Source organism: Gadus morhua, chromosome 6 (assembly GCF_902167405.1).
Source record: "Gadus morhua chromosome 6, gadMor3.0, whole genome shotgun sequence".
Lineage (NCBI taxonomy): Eukaryota > Metazoa > Chordata > Actinopteri > Gadiformes > Gadidae > Gadus > Gadus morhua.
Window position 1 is genome coordinate 8,774,859 of NC_044053.1, and position 22,500 is coordinate 8,797,358.

Genomic DNA, 22,500 nt, shown 5'->3' on the forward strand with positions numbered 1-22,500 from the left:
CCAAACTTCAGCAGTCTTTCTGTAGGAATCTGTAAACCCTGTAAGGCCATTTGGATACAACTGTCTGTGCTAAAAGACCCAAAAGATTGCAAAAGTCATGTTGTTCACGTGCTCGTTTAACTTCTTATATCGCCACAATGTGAGCATGCACATACACATGACAGGGCGCACATGTGTGCAACACACATACTGTACAGTACATTTGTGTGACCGTGGGCTTGCAGTGGACATCTGTCTACTGTGATGTGAGTAGCACCAGCAGATTCTCACACCCTGTCAACACCCTCTAGTTCACTTCATTGCTTTTGGTTTGGCTGAATTGTAAAGAAATGTGAAGATTTCTTTCAGTTTTGGTAAATCTGTCTTTTCCCTTGTTTGAACAGTATTATTGTTATTGGGTAGCCTAAGTATTTTTTTTTAATACAGAGTGGTTGTTAAACAGTAGGATTTCTGTTGTCCAAATGTCACAATAATGTGCCGTTTTCATCATTATTTGTCAGTTTATGTTACACCCCCACAAGGTTGATTTTGCATTAAGCGCCTTTAAATCCTTGAAATGTAGGTGGTGGTTGCCTCGGTCTCTTGTCAGGGCAAGCTATGCTATCTAAAGTGCGTAAACGCACTTGAGATATGCTTCCAGAATGTTTTCCAACCGTGACAACGTGATTCTGGTATTTGATAGTTGATAAAACATCCAAAACATGTAACTAATTTTTGAGCTTGAATTATGGTTAACGGTCGTTGAAAAATGTGAAAAGAGCAAAACAACACGTGGTATTTGTGAAGGTGGTTTTGACAGTTGGCTGTACCTGGGTTAATGAGGCTGGGAGCAGCTTTCTAAGAGCTCTGTGGGGCCCCTCCCGGCACCTTCCCGATCCCAGTGTTAGCGTTGTGGAGTATTTGAAGACATTCCTCTGTCTGTAGGAAGGGCCCAACAACCGCCTCAAAACGGACGGGTAACGGGCCTGAAATAGGCAGAAGAGGTGTAGAGAAAAAAGAAAAAAGAAAAAGAAAACAAAAGAGAAGAAGAAGAAGGCGAGGGTGACAGGAAAAAGCTTTCACCTTCCGTTCCATACATCTGCACGGCTGTGAAGACGCCACTGTCAAACAGCAGCAAGATGAACAGCTACTTGGAGCGGAATGGGGAGGTAGTGAACTGAGGGAGAGGGGGAAATGTTGTCAGACGAGTGTGTCTTAAGTGGAGGGGGAGGTGGGAAGTGTTTACAAGGGGCCGGTGAAAGGGCTTTGCTGGTAGGCCATGTTTGACACGACCGGGATGAGTAATGAATACTTTTTCTCCTCCGCTGTCTCGCTAGTTGTTTTTTTTTGGTGTATGTCTCTTTCTTTCACAGCGTCTGTTATCTCTCCCTATGTCACTCAATGTATATCCTTCTCGCTCGCTCTCTCTCTCTTTTTCTCTCTCTCGTGGTCTGTAGTATCCCAGCCTCTCAATGACTTGATTCCCCATTATTTCCGTCTTTTTTGTTGATGAAAGCTCGGGAAGTTCATACAAAGTAGCTGTTGAAAAGTGTGTTTTTTTGCTTGGGAGGCCTATTGTGGCCCCATCTTGTTAATTGGGTGTTGACAGTGGCCCCCATACTCTGCCATCGACCTTACATCAGCAGTGTTCCATACAGTAGGGACGACATTGTATCTTAAGAAGGACTATGAGGATGATCAGAAAGATCATGTTGCTGTGTATCTCTTGTCATCCATACATTTTTCAAACTTATGTGATTATAGTTTTATACTGGACTTGTGCGTCTTGGCTAGTTTGGCTTATTCAATTGTGAAAGAGAGCGATCAAATCTAACATCACCAAGACACCACGGATGGGAATTGAAAGTGAAAGTGAAAAGCGAGGATTTTCCGTGAATTAAGATCATTAAAAAAACAACAGGTTAAGCCAAAAATGGCATTGTAAAGGAAGTAGGAACAAGTGTTTGTACAATGTTCAGATTCGGCCAGTTCCCTGAAAGTTCCCTGACAGTTCCCACTGTGTTGGTTGACCCTTAGCAACATTTTATCTTTATCGAACTCAAATACATAGCACTCCTCAAGGTGCGACGTCGATGCGATCGCAAGCTCAGCTAAGAAAACACATTAACATTCTGCAAGTGGACGGCATAGCAACAGGAACTTCTTTTCTCTTCCACGGGCAGATAAGAGCAACTCAGGGTCGAGCCGTTCCTTCTTTCACAATCAGCAGTGGATTCACCACCGCCTCGCCTCCAATCCCTCAACAGATGGTACAATCTGGAAGGAAAACTGAAACGGTTAACAAAATACAATGTTGATAAGGGTGATAGCATTTGTTTTTCCTATGATTGCGGTGAGACTCGTGGAAGTGGTGATGGTTAAAAAAAATCGAACGGAGCCACTCAGATAAAATGGTTATGGTAGCCTACTTATTGCACAATTACTAAAATGACTTTGATTCATTTTTATTATAGTCTATCGTCTATGTATCACTTATGTTCAGCCTAAAATATTTTTTTATTGCATACTGGAAGGAATTGTGAATGTCTTCTAGTGACCTTGTGGTCCTACCATAGAAACACAACACTCACCAACATGGTGTTGACCAAGACCTTATGTGTATCATTGGGAAGGTAGACGTTTGAATGATCGCGTTTATTAACAGATGGCTTATTAGAACAATTAAATCGTCTGTTTAATAAATGGTTGAATAGCTTCATTTCTATTGCCTTTGTAGCAACAGTACTAGTCAAAGGGCCTGACAACAAGACGACTGCATCAATGTTTTGAGTGGCCAGCCGCAGTGGGAATCAAACCTCAGACCCTGAAATGTTGTTGCCACATCCAAAAGCACAAAATCACTCAAAGTAAATTCCACTAAGCGTCACTTGTTTTTACTGTTTCGTGCCACTGACTTACGAATAAAAGTTTCTTTAAAAAACCCATCCCGGGCTACTGGATGAAGTTGATGTGGCATGTGTTGTTCGATCCCTAGCTCTGCCTGGCAAAGAAGTACTGTAGCAGCCAGTTTGAAATAGCTGAGCCCCTCCCTGCAGCCCTAGCATACCTTGTCCGTCAGACGCAGCCATGCCCTGAGTGAGTATTAGAGGAGTAAAGGTGTTTCAAACATATTAGAGCAATTAGGGAGGGTTGTCTGGATTCCTGGGAGAGACACAAGCTTTTTTTTGTCCAAATGTTTTAGAAAGGAGAGGAGGTCAACAAATCACTTGACCACAAGGGGAAACTCGTGTGTGAAACAGTGTGTCACTGTTGCCATACAGGGTTTTCATGAATCTTTTAGAAATGCAAATTAAAGAATATATGGGTTGAAGGGGATTTGGAAATATTCCGTGCCACTGCCATGGATCATTTTTTGTGTTTCCACACTATGTGTGTTTAAAGAAGTGTTTGATTGCCAAAACTAAACACTATTTAAAATGAATGTGTGATTTTAATGAGGACAACAATTCAAGGTTTAACCTCTTCATGAGCTTAGCTGTGAAAACAACACATACTTTAACGAAAAGGTGTTCTCCCACATGCCAGAAGCTGTCTGGGTATTTCATCTTGCTCTTTATTTAAGATCACACGCACAAAAAAAGAATGAAATGAATTTCATTTCATTCAGAGGGAACCACATTTCATGACACCACCTCTCATGGCGACATATCTCATGTCATCAAATGATTTACATGACTGAACTCTTAAGGGAACCCCCTGGGCTCACTTAGAGGAAGGAAAAACATATATATTCGACATACTTTAATAAGTAGGAAACATGCTATCAATATATAGAGCAATATACTACACTCACACACTGACTAGGCATCATAGTGGTTAGTGTGTGGGAGTCAAGGCCGACACCACATCCCAACACCACATACTGATGGGTGCTGTAAGGTTTAAAATCTGAAAAGTGAATGCACATTTTGGTGCAAAGGTGATTTCATATCTGGGGCGGGGAGGGGGGTCAGCATTGAACTAGGTTTGGGAAGCACGGACCAATAACAGTAGACAAATGAGAGCGGGAGTTATGTGAGCGATGCCAGAGTGGAGGGAGGTGAATACCAGAAGTATTAACATATACATGGAAACTTGATGTATACTGCGGCTTAGAAGGGCAGGGGAGAGCTGGGGGGCCATATACAGTAGAGAGAGAGAGAGAGAGAGAGAGAGAGAGAGAGAGAGAGAGAGAGAGAGAGAGAGAGAGAGAGAGAGAGAGAGAGAGAGAGAGAGAGAGAGAGAGAGAGATTAGCAAAGATATGTAGAGATATCTACCTATAATATCTATCTTTCTATCTAGAGTTTGAGAGATAGAGAGAGATTATTCGATGGAGAAATTAGGAAAGAGTGAGGAGAAGCATAGATGGTGAGAAAGAAAGCGGGAAAGAGAGGGCGACGAAGTGTCCGACGTGGAGAAAGCAAAAGGGCGACAAAGACAGCACAGCAGGTGGGACGGCACAGGGAGAGAATGCAATGGAGGGAGACCAAATAATTGAAGGTGAGAGAGAAAGAGCGTGAGATGAAGTGATAGAAGGTGAGAGAGATAGAGAGAGATGAAGTGATAGAGGGTGAGAGAGATAGAGAGAGATGAAGTGATAGAAGGTGAGAGAGATAGAGAGAGATGAAGTGATAGAAGGTGAGAGAGATAGAGAGAGATGAAGTGATAGAAGGTGAGAGAGATAGAGAGAGATGAAGTGATAGAAGGTGAGAGAGATAGAGAGAGATGAAGTGATAGAAGGTGAGAGAGATAGAGAGAGATGAAGTGATAGAAGGTGAGAGAGATAGAGAGAGATGAAGTGATAGAAGGTGAGAGAGATAGAGAGAGATGAAGTGATAGAAGGTGAGAGAGATAGAGAGAGATGAAGTGATAGAAGGTGAGAGAGATAGAGAGAGATGAAGTGATAGAAGGTGAGAGAGATAGAGAGAGATGAAGTGACAGAAGGTGAGAGAGATGGAGAGAGATGAAGTGACAGAGGGCGAAAGAGAAATAAGCGAGAGGGAAGGATGAAGTGACGATGAAGTGACGAAAGGTGAGAGAGTAAGTGAGTGTGAGCGAGAGCGGGATGAAGTGGGCGTGTGCGAGAGCCAGAGGGAGTGGAACAGTGGCTGGGGGGGAATCATGGGGGAGGCCGGTGGGGGGGGGGGGGGAGGCGGGTAAGGGAGGGTGAGAGAAAGAGGGGAAAGGCCAGCGCCCTCTACCCGGTCCCCTCTGTGTCCCGCTAAACTGCCCGACAGTTCCCCCGCGGCTCTGTCACTTCTCGTTTGTTAATCCTCCTTTCTTCTCCCTCCCTCTCTCTCTCCCTTTCTCTCTCTCTCTCTCTCCCTCTCTCTCTCCCTTCGCTCCCTTTCTCTCCAATCAGTCAATTGTTAATGTGACCTCTTTAGAGCCCTCCCTCCCACCCTCCCTCCGTTCCCTCCCTCCGTTCCCCCCCAGCCCTGGCCGTCCTATCAACACAATATGACACTGTACCAGAGGGAGCTGTGCAGAGGAAAACTAATGCAACTCTTTGGGCCCGGCCAGCAAGGTCTATTCTAAGCCATGTTCCTGATTTACCGTCTTAATAGCTTGTGACAAGAGAATAAGAATAAGAATAACGCAAAGAATATGTTGCGTGCAAAACGTATTTTAAGTTATATGCGCTTGCTAATTTAGTTATATACGTTTAGAACACCTAAACGTGTTGCAGAATATGAACCTTGTTTTGCCATTATGGGTAAAAAACTGAGAATAACAGAGAAAAACTAAGTCTTATTATATCTTTTCTCATTGGTCCCTTCAATTTATCAGCTCTGTTAGCTGTGACTCACAATCAGTGTTCAGTTTACATTCGGTTTTGGGCTTTGTTTTGTTGGTGTGTGTTTGTATGTGTTAATGTTTGTGTGCACGTGTGAATGTGTGTGTGTTGGTGAATCTTGGAGTAAATCCTTTGATCTCTGGTCAATGACAGCTGTTCTCAGATAAAACCAAGGGAGCCGTCCATCAACCGGCCAGAGATTGACAGGTCATAATGACCCTGAGAGCCACATCCTGTTCCCTTTAAAAACCAACCGCTGGAACCCCTGCTCTCTGTCCAGAGAGAGAGAGAGAGAGAGAGAGAGAGAAATACAGCCAGTGTGAATCTGTAAGCTCTTGCATCTTTTGAGGACAATTGGATTTTGATGATAATCAAAGACAACAGAGCAGTATTGAATGTTAAACAAGTTCTCTTCTATTGTGGTATCTCTTATATCCAGATCTACAGATGTTTCATGCATCTGGACCATGGCTGTAACTCATCCTCGCTTCTTTGTGCCCTTTCGGCATGCGCATGGGCTTTGAAGAAAGACAACAAACTTTGAGTTGTTTTTTTTACAGGAAGTGAAAGCGAACAGCTGGTTCATGCATTACCAAGTCCCGTGCAAATCTCTGTCTCTCAGATGTGTAAGCGGTGATTTACGACCCAGTATGGTCTACTCTCTATAGATGCAACCCTTCCCTAGTATGCTAACTAAACCAGGTGGATCAGAAAATAAAGAGACTGGATACATTAAGATAAATAAATAAAAGCGAGAAAGAGATCTTGGGTGTGTTGGTAGTTTATTTTAAATCAGGCAGGGGCTTGGCGGTAGTTTTTTTTCAAGTGGGGGACGTTTCCATCCGCAGCTGTGAAGCATCTGGTCTCAAGGATCGTCTCGGAATGAATAAACCCCTGAAAGCCTTGAAAGAAAGAGAGACTCTTCCGTATCCCCCCCCCCCCCCCCCCCCCCCCCGCCCATGTGACAAACAGGTGTGCTTTTGTGACAGGATTACTGAGGTGCGAAGTGGCGTGGTTCTCCTTGCTAGATGTTCTGGCTTGTTTGGTATATAGAGGGGAGGGCTAAGCTAACAGACAACAACAGGGCCATTTTGTGTATGGTGTGTCAGCTTTTAGTGGTGGTATTCAATTAGCATGTTCTGGAGGTTGCCATAGGGTGGTTTTGTAGCATGAATGTTAATTGCTGTCATTTGATCACTGTTGGAGGTTAGGAACTGAATGAACAGCCAGAATTAACACACTCTACCTACCCTAAAATACTTTCAGTTAGTTTCCCTACCTGCTCATTAACTACATTATATAAAAAATAAATCAATTCACTCTAAGTTGCTTTGAATAAAGGCGGACTACAGTTATATCTTAATGGTCAAAGAATTGAATAGACTTCCAGGTAACCCTCAGCTATAATTAACCAATTAATTGAACAGGATAAAGAAATCTTGGCAAAATTCGCAGTGTGTAAGATTGAGGCACTCCCAATTAGTAAGCAGGGGACCTAAGAATAAATAGCAGGCTGTGTAACTGACTGAAACTAATCTAGCTCGGCTGTTTAGTCGGCCCGAGTGGAATGGGTTTCGGGAGTGTTGATAGTAAGATCGTTGTAAACAAAGAGAGAGTTACGGGATGGCCGGCATTTCTTATTTGTAGAAAATATCAGTTATAGGACGTGATTTTATTGGTAACATTATTCAAAAAATCACTATCGATCAGCATATGTCTTGGTTAATTTTAAACTAGGAGCTTGTGGAAATGTAACACAATAACCAAACTTTAATGACCCTGTCTTCTTCTACTAGGCAACGCATTTGACAACATGTTGCTGCGGGCGTCCAGCAGGGCAGAGGTGAAGAGCAGAAAGGAGGCCGAGGGCAGCTCCACCACAGCCCTGCCCTCAACCAAAATGCTGAGGTGCTACTGTGACCACCACTGCCCCGGAGAAATCCCCAAAAACACATGCAGGTGTGGAGACCCTCACACTCACACACGCACACACACACTCACTCACGCACACACACATACTCACACTCACACACACAATCGCACTCACACTCACACACCCACTCACATATGCCTGTTGCAGGCATAAGTATCTGTCTGTTATGGTCATTGATAATTTTGACATGATATTGATAACGTATACATACCAGACTAATGAGAAACATTATGAGAGTTGGTTCAACGACCCGAACGGCCGGTGACATCCAGTTCCTCTGAAAGACCAAAAGGGAAATGTTACCAATGTCTCCATTCAATGTCCTTGTTACCTGGGTTAGTGATGCTAATGATCATAATAATATGATAGAAGGTGTGCTGAAGATATCGACTGTGTTACTGTTGCTAATAGAGGTCTTTCTTCGTCCCGCTCCACAGGGCAGACGGGCCCTGTTTCACCATGGTGCAGGAAGAGTTTGGGCGCCCCGTTCTCTCTTCTGGCTGCTTGAAGCACGCCGGCTCAGAGCTCCAGTGCAGGGTGAGTGAACCAGATCCTCATCCACTTCTCGCTTTCTTTTCCTATCTTCCTCTCTTCCTCTCTTCTCTCTCGCTCTCGCTCTCGCTCAAGCTCTCTCACTCTCGCTCTCCCTCTCTCTCTTTCTCATATGAGTCTCTGAGTTGCTGCTTTAGGAAAAGTGTGAATGAATGAATAGAAACTGGACCCCGAGGTCCTACCTTACGTAACAGCACCCTCTCTGGTAAAAAAGGGCTACTGCAGGTATTTTGCAGTCACTGCCTGTGGATTCTTTACAGTGTTAAGTTAGTCTCGAGTTATTCTCTCACATCCAAGTTCTAGAATATAAATCCACAAATACAAATATAGCCAGATCTTTTAATATCAAACGACAAAGGCTCAACAAGGGTTGACACTACACTACACTACAACACGACAAGAAAAAACTATTGAACGCATGGCGTTCTAATTACAATGAATGTGAATGTGGATCCTACAGGACACACTGAACCACCGAACGCGAACTACCATGGAGTGCTGTACGGACCGGGACTTCTGCAACCTGGACCTGTTCCCTACCCTGCCTCCACTGAAGACACCCAGTAAGACCTCACCGTCGGCTTGCCTGCCTCTTTCCATGGTTCTGTCTGTCTGTCTGTCTGTCTGTCTGTCTGTCTGTCTGTCTGTCTGTCTGTCTGTCTGTCTGTCTGTCTGTCTGTCTACCCTGGCTGTCTGTCTGTCTGTCTGTCTACCCTGGCTGTCTGTCTGTCTACCCTGGCTGTCTGTCTGTCTGTCTACCCTGGCTGTCTGTCTGTCTGTCTGTCTACCCTGGCTGTCTCTCAGCTGGTCTGTGAACACGCTGGGAAAAAAGGAGGGCGTACGAAACACCTGTCTGGCAGGTGTGAGAGGGGCAGCGGGAAGCCCGGGAACCAGCCCGGGTCAGGCAGCTGGGATTGAGCGGGTTTCATAGAAGCCTAAAGACACTAGTGTAGCAAGGAGACGGTCCATTGAAGTGTGTGTGTGTGTGTGTGTGTGTGGGGGGGGGCGAATAAAGTTGCAGAGAAAGAGAAAATTCAAAATCATGAGTGAGAGAAAAAAAGATGGAGGGAGTGAGAAAAATAACCATACATATTTTCTTCTGAAGATACATACTTCTAGTGACAAAGGAAATCAAGGATGATGTCTCTTACAATGTGTTTGTTTCCCTGTCTTTCTCCCTCCCAGATCACGTGGAAGGTAACGTCCACTATGTGGCGCTGTTGGTCTCAGTCAGCGTCTGCAGCATCATCCTGGTCCTCCTCATCCTATTCTGTTACTTCAGGTACCATTACACACCCACACACACACACACACACACACACACGCACACACACACGTGCACACACTCACACACACACACACACACTTGCACACGCATACACATGCACACGCACACAAACACACACACACACGCACGCACGCACACACACACACACACACACACACACACACACACACACACACACACACACACACACACACATACGTGCACACGCATACACATACACATACACACACACACACATCTGTTAGTTGAACACACTGATTCATGTGTGCGTCATTACATCCAAGTAATCAAAACACAAATATTTTATGAGATCAGTCAAGTGAAATTTGGGTTGTTGTTGTTGCCATGGCTCCAGGTTCAAGCGACAGGAGTCCCGCCCACGCAACAGCATGGGTCTGGTGCAGGACGAGAGCTACATCCCCTCTGGAGAGTCTCTCAAAGATCTCATAGAGCAGTCCCAGAGCTCCGGCTCAGGCTCAGGGCTCCCTCTACTGGTGAGTTGTGCACACTGCACCCCTCAGGATGCAACAAGTGATGTTTCACTTTTCACACATGGATTCATATTACCAAGAACATTTCATGCCCCTAAGATGCTGTGAGCACTACTCACAGCATAGCTATAAATACTTTCCACAAACTTTGCTTTTCTTTTGGTCTGAAGAATTCTGTGGCGTTGGATTTTCTTCCTCACATCATTTTCACATTATCAACATCTGCCCGTAATATACTTTTCCCACTGAAGGAGTTGGTCTAACTTTGCTTGTGGTTGCAAATCCTGAGCCTATCCAATTGGTCGTTGGTGTATATATGACGGGCCTTTACCCTTCAAAATGTGTCTATCAAAATGCAGCATCAAACATCTACAGTCTATAAGCCAGCATTCTCCCGTAACCCCTTATGCATTCAAGCTGACCCACCCCTTGGCCGAGCTCAGGGGCTAGGTGTCTCTCGGGTCGCACCTCTAACCTCCCGATCCCTCCTACCGCCTTACTTTACCACGTTTTGACCCAACCACCGTGTGCTAAGATCCTCCCGTTCCCTCCTACCGCCCTACTTTACCACGCTTTGACCCCACCACCGTGTGCTAAAAGCCCTCCGTTCTGCCCCCGCCTTTGCGTCCGCAGGTACAGAGGACCATCGCCAAGCAGATCCAGATGATGAAGCAGATCGGCAAGGGGCGGTACGGGGAGGTGTGGATGGGCCGGTGGCGCGGGGAGAAGGTGGCGGTCAAGGTGTTCTTCACCACCGAGGAGGCCAGCTGGTTCAGGGAGACTGAGATCTACCAGACGGTGCTCATGAGACACGAGAACATCCTGGGTGAGGAGAGCTTTCACCCTCCTTATGGCCCCCCCCCCTTCTGTCGGGGTGCTGGAAGCTCTTCTTTGGTATTTCCCATATCTCTTTCGCTCTCTCCTTCGTTCTGTCTTTCTCCCTCACTCTGCGTCTCTCTCCCTCCTGATTCTTTTCTGATTCTTTCTCACCCTCTGCGCTCTCTCCCCCCGTACTCACTATTTTGCCCTCCCAGGGGCCCTCTCTCTCTGAATTCAGGCAGTTTTAAATTAAATTGACAGGAATAAAGATGATATTATTACAACTTCCCCCAGAAAATCGAACAACCCTCCCCATCTCTTTCTATCTACAGTATATCTTCTTTCAATTCTCTCTATAACTCAGCTGTAGGGTGATATAGTGTATGAGAACACTCTCTCTCTCTCTCTCTCTCTCTCTCTCTCTCTCTCTCTCTCTCTCTCTCTCTCTCTCTCTCTCTCTCTCTCTCTCTCTCTCTCTCTCTCTCTCTCTCTCTCTCTCTCTCTCTCTCTCTCTCTCTCTCTCTCTCTTTCTCTCTCTCTCTCTCTCTCTCTCTCTGTCTCACATATATCACACATAAACTATGTGAGAGACTGTGAGAAAGTAACGTTTGAATCTAATATTCTATAAAGTTCAAATTGTACGTCTTCACATTTTCAATAAGACCCATTGACTTTGATTGCCCCATAATCCAAAGTAATAACATATTAACATAACAAGATCATATATAACAACATATGTAACAACATAACAACATAATCTATTCCCAATTTATTCATCCATCCATAACCACCCTCCTCTTCCACCACCAATAACCACCCTCTTCTTCATCATCCATGACCACCCTCCTCTTCCACCACCAATAACCACCCTCTTCTTCATCATCCATAACCCCCCTCCTCTTCCACCATCCATAACCCCCCTCCTCTTCCACCATCCATAACCACCCTCCTTCCTCCATCCATAACCACCCTCCTCTTCCTCCATCCATAACCCCCCTCCTCTTCCTCCATCCATAACCCCCCTCCTCTTCCTCCATCCATAACCCCCCTCCTCTTCATCCATCCATCACCCCCCTCCTCTTCCTCCATCCATAACCACCCTCCTCTTCATCCATCCATAACCACAATGCTCTTCCTCCATCCATAACCACCCTCCTCTTCCTCCACCAATAACCACCCTCTTCTTCCTCCATCCCCCCCCCGGCGGCAGGCTTCATCGCGGCGGACATCAAGGGCACGGGCTCGTGGACCCAGCTGTACCTGATCACCGACTACCACGAGAGCGGCTCCCTGTACGACTACCTCAAGTCCACCACGCTGGACAACCGCGCCATGCTGCGGCTGGCCTACTCCTCCGTCTCGGGCCTGTGCCACCTGCACACGGAGATCTTCGGCACGCAGGGCAAGCCCGCCATCGCCCACCGCGACCTGAAGAGCAAGAACATCCTGGTGAAGCGCAACGGCACCTGCTGCATCGCCGACCTGGGCCTGGCCGTCAAGTTCATGAGGTGAGTGATGGGGCGATGGCTGGGGGGGGGGGGGGGGGGGGGGGCAGTGGGCGCTGAGCTGGGTGGTGGCATATAAAGCATATAAAACGTAGTTTTTGATACCTTAAATATACTTTCAACACTTTTGACGAATATGTGAATTGAATGCAGAACCTTTGAGTGTTTTAGAATACATTTACAGTCAAAAATGAGTGTAATGTAAAATGTAAAATAAATAACTAACTCCCAATGTGCTGCGCTCGTGAGCAGTGACTAACACGTGCGTGCTGAGCAGTATGGTCTCACCGTTAGAGTCTACAGTATAACAAATTAACATGGCCTGGGACCTAAGAAAAACAGGCACAACATGCTCAAACAACGCGTCTTGTGTACATTGGTGAGGTGAGCGAGCAGCTGCCTGAGCGAGCATGCTTTCATGTTGTACGGTAAAATTCAATCTCCTCTTTTTTACTCCAGCTAAAGTTGTTAGTTAGCAAGGCGAGTAGGAGCGCAATCTGCAGGATACTAAGCGCAATAACATTAAAAAAAATAAAATAAAAAAATAAATAATAATCGGTTGTAATCGGCGTCTTTTTGGCCGATGCCGATTATTTTCAAAAAGGCTATAATCGGCCGATTAAATCGGCAGGCCGATAAATCGGTCGGGCCCTAGTTGTCGGTTGCCTTAGTCACCGGTTTGTTTGATTATTTTAACGTGGAAGACGGTCACGCTTTGCGTTTGTTACTGGGTTCCCCCCTCCTGTAACGCACGTGAAACTCTAGTTTCACACTCTGACGAGGCGTTTGTTGGGATTCTGTGACGGGGAGACGATTTAGAAATCCGATTAATTGCAGAGTTTGAAGGTTTGTCGCCCCGAGTGTTTCTGGCTGGTTTATCCTTTGTGCACTGATTGTCCAATGAACCACAGGTGTGCAGCCTCACCCAGCGCCAACGTCCAATCCAACAGACCCTAAAGCAGCCATCAGCCACACACAGTCAACTCAACACAACAGCTGGTTTTAATACTGTCATAAAAGTACAAGTGGAAAAACACCTGGAAGCCTCCAGGTGTTAACATAAAATAACTCCACATGAAGTGATTAGGCAGACACTTTTATTCTTTCAGCTGTCGACGACACGATCACTTGATCCGCTTTAATGTCCAGATGAAGTCAGCCATATGAACGGTTTCCTCTTCTCACTTGCAGTGACACCAACGAGGTGGACATCCCCCCCAACACCCGGGTGGGCACCAAGCGCTACATGCCCCCCGAGGTGCTCGAAGAGACCCTCAACCGGTACCACTTCCAGTCCTACATCATGGCCGACATGTACAGCTTTGGACTCATCCTGTGGGAGATCGCCAGACGCTGTCTCTCTGGAGGTAGCCGGAAGCACGAGCTCTTCATCCATCTGGCTGCATGATGATGATGATGATGATGATGCTGATGCTGATGCTGATGCTGATGCTGATGCTGATGCTGATGATGATGCTGACAATGTTCAGCTTATTTGTTGAGGAGTTGAGAAAAGGCAGTTGACGAATACTGTGAAAGGGGGGTTTGTGAAAAGAAAAAGTGTTGAGACCAAATAAAAGACTATAGATGTAGAAATTGCAAATAGAATAAACAAAATACATTGATATTATGATTAGAAATAGCTATTTCAATACAATAACTACCAAACATTATTATGGCATTATCATAATTATGTTGCTGGATTCATATCTTTGGTATTTCAGTTGAGTTGAGCTGATAAAAACTTTGACTGACTAAATGTGAAGTATGAATGACAAAATAGCTGTGTGCCGTTGGATAAGTGGGGAAAGAGACTGGATATGAAGAGATTACAATCAATTTCTAACAAATTAATGTTTGGTTTAGTCACTGCCGAACTGGAGTAAAAAACCCATCAAAAATAGGATCAGAGGAAATGGCTCAATTGCCTTCATGTTCTTCACCGCCATCTGGTGGCGTATGGTGCAATTGTGATTGTTTGGCCTGGTTACATTCAATTATAATTACTTTGACCTTTCAATAGAGGGGTTCATGTGTCAATATTATACAATGGGTTCTAAAGATCTTCCTGTTTGTGTCATCAAGTTTTTATTGTCAATTTTTGCATTGATTTTCCTTGTATTCAGTTATTTATTCTGAGATTTCCCCTAACCCTACCTCTGCTAAAACTTCTCTATCTTTGCTCTAATTCACATTGGCATCAAATATTGATCCGAAGTTGTGCTATGGCCCTGTATTACTTTAGTGCTAGCAACTGATAATGCACTAGGTGGTATTCAATCCAAAACATGACATATATTTCAGGCAGAACTTGCTGTGTGTTCTAGCTTCATTCACTCTAACCAAGTAGTGTCCACGTTGATTATTTCACTTGCACAGCAATCTCAGAGGTTATATATTATTTTGGTATCAATCTGACATTTTATAGCCCTTGCCGTTGTGGTAATATTCTCTATTTAGTTTAGGTATGTTATTTTCGAAAAAAAAAACGAAATGCAAATCCAACTAATGCATGTATGACTTAATTGACAAACCAAAGCCAGCTTTACTCATCACGCTCAAGCAGTGTTTCAAAGATAGTGATCCATAATAAACATTCATGTAGAAACCATTTAAAGGGCCCCTATTTTACCACCAGGTGTGATGGTGATCAACCAGGCTGGCTGTTTCCATCTATCATACTTCTGGGTGATGTAACTATAGGGTCGATTTCAGAAATGGCGTTTAATTGTTAAGGAACATCAACAGCACCTCTGGTGGTGAAATAAGGGCCATTACACTATCCTCTATATTGAACGACCTGTGTATGCTAATGTCGGTGTACTTTACCTGTATTCTGCTACTCTACCTGGTCTAGGCATCCTGGAGGAATACCAGCTGCCCTATCACGACCTGGTGCCCACCGACCCCTCCTACGAGGACATGAGGGAGGTGGTCTGCTTCAAGAAGCTCCGCCCCTCCTTCCCTAATAGGTGGACCAGCGATGAGGTAGGAGAGGCGGATCTGTACACCCACACACGCACACATGCATACACATACACTTACATATACACAAACACACACACACACACACACACACACACACACACACACATACAGAAGCATACACACACACACACACACACACACACACACACACACACACACACACACAAAGATGCAAGCAGGCACACAAACGCATACATACACACACACACACACACCTACACTGAGCCACACAAAACAAAAATAGGCACACACACACACTGAGCCAGATCAAACAGAATTACACACAGAGTGACACATGAAAGTGACACGAAAACACACACACACACACACACACACACACACACACACACGTCTTCGTCATAACAATGGCCGTCTGTGCCGTCTGTCTCCAGTGTTTGCGGCAGATGGGGAAGCTGATGACCGAGTGCTGGGCCCACAACCCCGGCTCACGGCTCACAGCACTACGGGTTAAGAAGACGCTCGCCAAGATGTCCGAGTCACAGGACATCAAGCTGTGAGGCGTTTGTGTTCACCCAACCCACAATGGACCACGTCTGAGTTCGGACACATCCTCCCCGCCGGCCTTCTGGACTACAAGTCCCAAGAACACGCGGGCTGCCGGAAGTACAACTGGAATACGCGGCTAGGGAGCTGGGGACGCTTCGAAACATCAGTAACAAAGAGAGGATATCACATTTCGAGGTCCTGTACGATTTCTGTCGGTCTAGGAAGGAGTGAAACGTAAAAAAGTATCGTTTTAGAGACCAATTTAAGGGACTCCAAAACCAACTACTACAAGTGTTGCCTTGGCAAAAAACGAATTATACAAAAAACAGAGGTCCAGTTTTAAATGGCAATGTAGTCACAGAGATTTGTAAACAGGCTACTGACCTTAACTGTGGGTGGAAAGATACCAGTGCTTTCTGTGAAAGCTGATTGACCCGTTGGTAAAAGGTCCTGAATATTTGTGTACAAAGGCTCAATGTGTAAGTGTAGCGCGTCGTTTAAAACCCAGTCACACAACTGATGGTTTTGTTCGTGTTTAAAGCCCAGGACTGATTTTGTTGTTTCTCTTTCACTCACAAACCGTTTGCTTTTGATACACTGACTGACCGTATGTGAAGGCTACATGTATGTTGAGGCCTTAAAAAAAGATTTTTGTTTGTCTGGTTATGTCTGTTGAAAAAAGTAGAAAAATTGTTAAATCTTTTTCCCTATATATTGTTACTTGTTAAGATTTTATGAGAATAATAAAGTTTATATTGCCAAAACAATTCTGGATGGGGGCTTTTGCGCATTAACTTTAATTCCTTCCGTTGTAGTCTGGTTCCCCACTAAAGACAAACACAGCGTTAACTGTAACTGATGTTTTAGATAATTGGCTTCAACTAACTGTTCATGCCTCATATAACAAAAGCTTAACAGATGCTTGGGCTGGAGGCAATACTATAACTTAGAAACACAAGAAGATATTTAGAAGGAATATATATATATGCAGAATAAAATGGGCTAGACAAAGGTGGTCTGAGACTAAGGTGGTCTGGGAGTGTAAGGTGGTCTCAGACATAGACATTAAGTGGGTCTCAGACGTTAAGGGATTATCAGACCTTAAGGTGGTCAGACCTTAAAGGCGACAAAGAATTGTGCATGAATTTAAAAAAAAGAAGCATACATCAAGATTTATAGCAATAACCACACAAAAACAGATTCATTCTTAGTATTGCTTATAAATATAATTTATTAATTGTCTTAAAAATTCTTTCTTACACTTTGTACAGAAAACAATTAAGAGCGACAGCGAGAAGGGAAAACCGCAAGATTGAAGCGTGCCAGAATTAGCTATAATGGACCAATACTACCCGACATTAACAAACCAAAACACCCCTGATAGTAGAACAAAAGGAGAAGAATGCACTTACAAGCACAGCTTTAAATACACGTCTATCATGAGAAACAATGCCAGGTTTGCATAGTAGACACTGCCTTTACCAAAATAATAACAAAAATCCAACACAAACTGAAACCATACAAACTATCAACTATAACTTGTACTGCTGTTTTTTTGTATTACGAAATTTGCCAAATATAGACGACAGCACACAACTGTACATACTGTGTATAGAAAAGAAAAGTTTTTTGTTTTTTTTACATCCCTTTCCACCTTTTTAGTGACTCATGCCAGATCTCTGTGTTGAGGCCTAGCACGCTGCATGTCATGAAGCCTCCGTTCACTCCCTTTATTGACCCTCTGTGTAGAAACAAGAGCGAGATGAATGGGCGGGATATTCGGGAGAGAGAGAGCGAGAGAGAGAGAGACATGTATAAAGTGAAGGCGAGAGATGTAGGGAGGGATAGGGAGAGAAAGGAAGGTTGTGGAGACAAAGTGTGAAACATTTCTCAAGCTATTTTGACCGACATGCTCGGTTCTGCAAAATGAAGAACAAAACAATAACAGCTGAATGCATGGCAGTTCTCTCTCAAACACTTTAGATTTCAATGATTCAGCAGGGATAACTCTACTTTGGTTGGGTATGTCAGCTTAGCATGAATACAAATACATTTTGATTAATGTATACCCAAGGCCTAGGGCCCTAGACTGATACATCTGATTTGTGTACATCTGAATATGTTTCCCCTGTATTCCTTTCAAAGCTGTCTGTTTGGTTAAAAACAAAATGACAAAAACAACAAAAACAAACCCATAACCCATATTTCATCGAGGAGCACTCTTGCTGTTTAGACAGTTGCGGTATCAGGTAAACAAAAATAAAGTTCTCAATCTCCTCCCTAACTCACCTGACACATTGTACTTTTATATTTTGCTCCCTATCTCCTCCACAAACCAGTCAGTTTGCTTCTATATGGCGACTATTGAATAGTAGATGCCTTCATAACAATGTCTACAATGTGACACTAGATGCTGCGAGACATGCAGCACAAATCCCAAAGCAGTATGGAGAAAACACTGTTAACTCCAGCTTCTGGATCGTTCATGTATTTTTCTGTCCATCTCACAGGAAGTTTAGAATGTTTTGCGCCACCATAAACACATTATATAACCTAAGGGTTAACCACAACAAGGTTATGTAACAGTTTGATATTCTTTCCCATTCTTCAAAGCCAAAGCACTCTGTCTCCCTGTAAACCCCAACGGGAGTAAGTTAAACCTTGAGTGTTCTTGAGACAGCACTGCCCCCTAGTGTGATAGAAATGTTACTGCAACTCATTTTCGTATAGATCTTCGTGGCGATTCTTGTCACATAGCAATCATCTGTGTTTCTATCAGGGATGGTGCACTTCATTTTAAACCTCTTGTTTTCTAGGTGTTGATGAAATGAATGAAATAAACGTATTTAAATATAAAAAAATGAAATAATACATGTTATGAATGGCCTTTTTTGAACACAGAATAGGGGTCTACTTAATAAAATTGGCAACCATTAATATGTAACACCATTGATTTCCAAAACTTAAAAGGATGCAAACAAATCATAATATGATATCAATGTATATAAAGCCAAGAAAAATCGATCAACCATGATATGCAGTTAATACAATTGCCATTAGGATGAGAATGATAATCATGTATTTACAATTTCTTGATCACAACCAAATGCAACCGCTGTTATTCTCCAACAAGGCCACTGAACGGTGCTCGTGACAACGCAATGAAAGTCATGGAGGTGACAGCCACACATAAAGCAACCTGAAGGCAAATGTCAGGGAACAAGACACACACATCAGACCAGAAGTCCCCCGCATTCATCAAAATATGCCAGCTGTATTATGGTTCACCATCGCACAACCGTTGTTTTAAGAGGTATAATTAACGATTACCCCTCCTTAGTTTGTCCCTTTTTCCTTTTGCCTTCCTGCGTGCGGTCGCAAAGTCACAAAATAAATCCTTTTAATCCAACAATACTGGGTACAGAATTCTAACTCTTGTTATAGCAGTTGGAGTGGTTACTAGGCAACCCACCGTCCTTCAGTGTACCCCTTACGAGTCCTCTTATGGGGTGTTAAGCTGAAGCACTAAGTCAAACAGGTCAAAACATCTCAAGATCCACTCACTGGAGAAAGCGGATATTTACATTGTCTGCACCTTTTTTGCCCCTAAGCTTTTTCAGAAGAAGAATACCATGTAGAACATGACAGGGGTCAACACATACAAACACCCTCGGTGGAAATGAGCAGGCTTGCCTTCCTCAACAGTCGCAAAAATACTGTCACATTGAATGCCTCTGAAATAATAAAAAAAGGATTCGGGCCTCGGAAATAAACAGACCGGGTGACCTCCCTGTCGGAAACCTTGAAAACGTAACAGACATCACATCCATCAGTCTGGCTTCGCTCCGCTGCCCGGCACAGAGAAGTCCATCTGATTGAGGACCGGGTCAGGACCTGGTTGCTCGGACCTGCTGCGTGGAGAACAGGAAAAAGCACTCCACCGAAAAAACAGACGGCGAAAAAAACAAAACAAAAACTCCACGATAGACCGTGTTCCCTATAGGGAACGATATAAAGAAAACAAGTTGTACGGGGGAACCGGTACAGCGGTGTCGGGTTCACAAGAGACGCTTTATTCCGTTATCCGACCCCTCCCTCCTTCCTCTTCTTTACGGCTGGTCACCTGCTGCGCGCTTTCATTTTTCATATCCTTTATCGCCCGCTTTTATTTTGTTACATCCTGGTTCCTCCAACCAAAGGGGAGTCCTCTCATCTCGCCTTGCCTTCCTTGGATAATATTCTCCTTCCTCCTGAGAGTGCGAGGAGGGAACGTCAAGGTCGGTTTCTTCAGCCTAGGTTTCTGTTTCCTATATGTTTGGGTTGATCGGGATGAATCCAGGGACCTGCTATGATGTGTACTGTATGGGTTTCAGCCTGATGTGTTTCATGTTTGTTCCTGTGGGCAGCCCATAGGCGCTGTTTGCCTTTCCTTGATGCTAGCCCACGCGAAAACAAAAAGAGGACTTGGACATGCCTCTGCGAGATCACAAACACACACACACACACACACACACACAGGTGTACGCACGTACACACACTGTTTGACACGCATGCACGCACACACACACACACACACATACACACACACAACCACACAGAGCAATGTTTGGCGAACCCCTGCGTAACAGTTCGGTCCGCCGTGTTAGTATAAAGTCTCTGTACAGCCTTCTCCTTGTGTACACATGGACCCCCTCTTCCTCCTCATCCTCCTCATCTTCCTCGTTCCCTTTGGAACCCACTTTAGATATAAAAAAAAATATCCTTTCCCCCCCCTGTCTTTAATGTTCCAACACCTCCAAGGTGACCGGCCATCGTTTCTTTATCTCTTTTAAAATGTGTGTGCGGGGGCGTGGTCAGTGATCGGCCGTCATCATGGAGGGCATGCTGTTGTCATGGCGACCCATCTCCTCCAGCACGGCCGCCAGCTCGTTGAGGTCTCCGTCGGGGAAGTGCTGCGCCTCCCACAGGTCCAGGATCACCCCCGTGGGGCTGGCCTTGGTGGCAAAGTAGTTCAGGTACCTGGTGGGGGGGGGGGGGGGGCAGGTGGGTGGAATACTTGCATCATTAAATATTCATTTTAAGTTTAGTGCGAGACTTTAGTTTCTCTTCTCTAGTGCCGTGAGTTAGAGCTGCAGATCTTTTTAAAGTGAGTTATTTTCTGAAAAATGTGTTCAAGTTTGATTCGTGAACGTGTGCGTTTTACATAAGAGAAACTTTCTACTTTTTTTTTTTGACAGAGTTACTAGCTGCAGTAAAACGTGTCATCGTGCAGGTGTCACTGTAGCTCTGAGCGGAAACTGATTCAGATTCCTCTATTTTTAAGTGTGTTGTTGTTCTTTTGTTTCCCATGATAAGCATTTTGTAGCACCGTGCACGATTGTGCTTGTATGTGTGTGCGTGCACGTTCAATCATTTCCCTATGGAAGTCAAAAGAAGGGAGTCAAAGCAGTTGAGAGCACCGAACTGTGAATGACTTTAGTCAGCTTGGGGCATCTCGCTCGAGGAAGCCCCTTTGCATTGCACTGCACTGCGGCTACAGGGGTTTGAACCCAGAACCTTTAGGGCTGGGGCCCTCAAACCCCCATACCCCCTCGACAAATCCTGGGGCAACGCGACAATGACGGACAGGGAAAAGAGAACATTGTGGGTAACCATGGCCGGACAGAGCCAGGACGTCTACGGGTGATACAGCCACAATGAGAGAGCAGATTGCTTGTGAGAGATGGCTCCATCTCTCCTCTGAACAATTCATCAGCCACCTCATCAAGTATACATAGAAGAGGAAAACACGAGCGCTGATGTCGACGACTTAACCCACGCCCCTCCTCCAGTGCAACTGTGGAACAGCGGCCGCTGATGTTCTATGCACAAGGTGACGCTGATGCTGCACAAAGACAGGAGGACGTGAGTGTGAGAACCTCCCGCCCTCTGTGCAGGCGGTTGAAAGCGTCTCGTCTGCTTTCTGTTCTCTTCTCTCACAATCTCATTTGATTTCAGATACGTTGAGCTGAACCCGAGTCAAAGTCGTTGAATGATAGGATTGTGATTATGTGTGGGTGTGTGCGTCTGCTTGTGTCTGTGTATCAGAGGGAGGGACAAAAACTGTTGCGTAGTTGTAAGTCATTTTTTAGCTATGGGTATCTATGTGTGTTGCTGGGTTTGTGAGTGTGTGTCTGAATGTGTGTGTAAGTTAAATATCTTTTTTGTATGCATTTATTTGTGTGTTTTAAGCGTTTAAGAGGATTAGGGGACAAAAATATGTAATCTAGTAATTCAACGTGTTTTTCCTAATTGCTGTGGCTTCTCTTAAACATCTGACACTGCGCCAAAACCCGAACCAAAACTACACCAAAACTGACACAAGACATTTGTGTTTCAACAGCGATGCTCTGTGGGCCTCACCTGTCCAGGCGGAGCTTGTGAGCCAGCATCCTCCAGTCGTTGCCTCTGGTCTGGGGCGCGTCAAGGCTGCCACACAGCTTCTGTCTGATGGACAGGGGGATGCGGAAGGCGTTGGGCCCCACCAGAGCTGTGATGTTGCTGGCCGGGTCCATCAGGGATGTGTCTATGCACTGGACGTCCTGGGAAAAGGGAAACAATTGCAGCAGAAATAAAGCTTTAGCATAGGACATGAGTGAAA

The 22,500-nt window shown here is 44.7% G+C and overlaps 2 protein-coding genes across 7 annotated transcripts in view; one reads left to right on the forward strand and one right to left on the reverse strand.

The window, feature by feature from the left end:
* bmpr1ba (bone morphogenetic protein receptor, type IBa) overlaps window positions 1–16,627 on the forward strand; it is a 63,369-nt gene extending 46,742 nt beyond the window's left edge. For 2 of the 3 annotated variants that reach the window (XM_030357910.1, XM_030357913.1), the window contains 10 exons: window positions 7,574–7,736; window positions 8,148–8,247; window positions 8,723–8,825; window positions 9,448–9,544; window positions 9,906–10,044; window positions 10,675–10,867; window positions 12,071–12,368; window positions 13,557–13,732; window positions 15,217–15,353; window positions 15,746–16,627. In XM_030357910.1, the coding sequence (XP_030213770.1) occupies window positions 7,574–7,736; window positions 8,148–8,247; window positions 8,723–8,825; window positions 9,448–9,544; window positions 9,906–10,044; window positions 10,675–10,867; window positions 12,071–12,368; window positions 13,557–13,732; window positions 15,217–15,353; window positions 15,746–15,871 (1,532 nt within the window). In that variant the 3' untranslated portion in view covers window positions 15,872–16,627. The remainder of the gene's footprint in view (window positions 1–7,573; window positions 7,737–8,147; window positions 8,248–8,722; window positions 8,826–9,447; window positions 9,545–9,905; window positions 10,045–10,674; window positions 10,868–12,070; window positions 12,369–13,556; window positions 13,733–15,216; window positions 15,354–15,745) is intronic. The other variant, XM_030357911.1, reaches the window with a different exon arrangement.
* Window positions 16,628–17,071: 444 nt separating this feature from the next.
* Window positions 17,072–22,500, reverse strand: part of LOC115545092 (netrin receptor UNC5C) — a 159,126-nt gene continuing 153,697 nt past the window's right edge. For all 4 annotated transcript variants that reach the window (XM_030357904.1, XM_030357902.1, XM_030357901.1 and 1 more), the window contains 2 exons: window positions 22,263–22,441; window positions 17,072–20,879 (listed from right to left, as the gene is read on the reverse strand). In XM_030357904.1, the coding sequence (XP_030213764.1) occupies window positions 20,714–20,879; window positions 22,263–22,441 (345 nt within the window). In that variant the 3' untranslated portion in view covers window positions 17,072–20,713. The remainder of the gene's footprint in view (window positions 20,880–22,262; window positions 22,442–22,500) is intronic.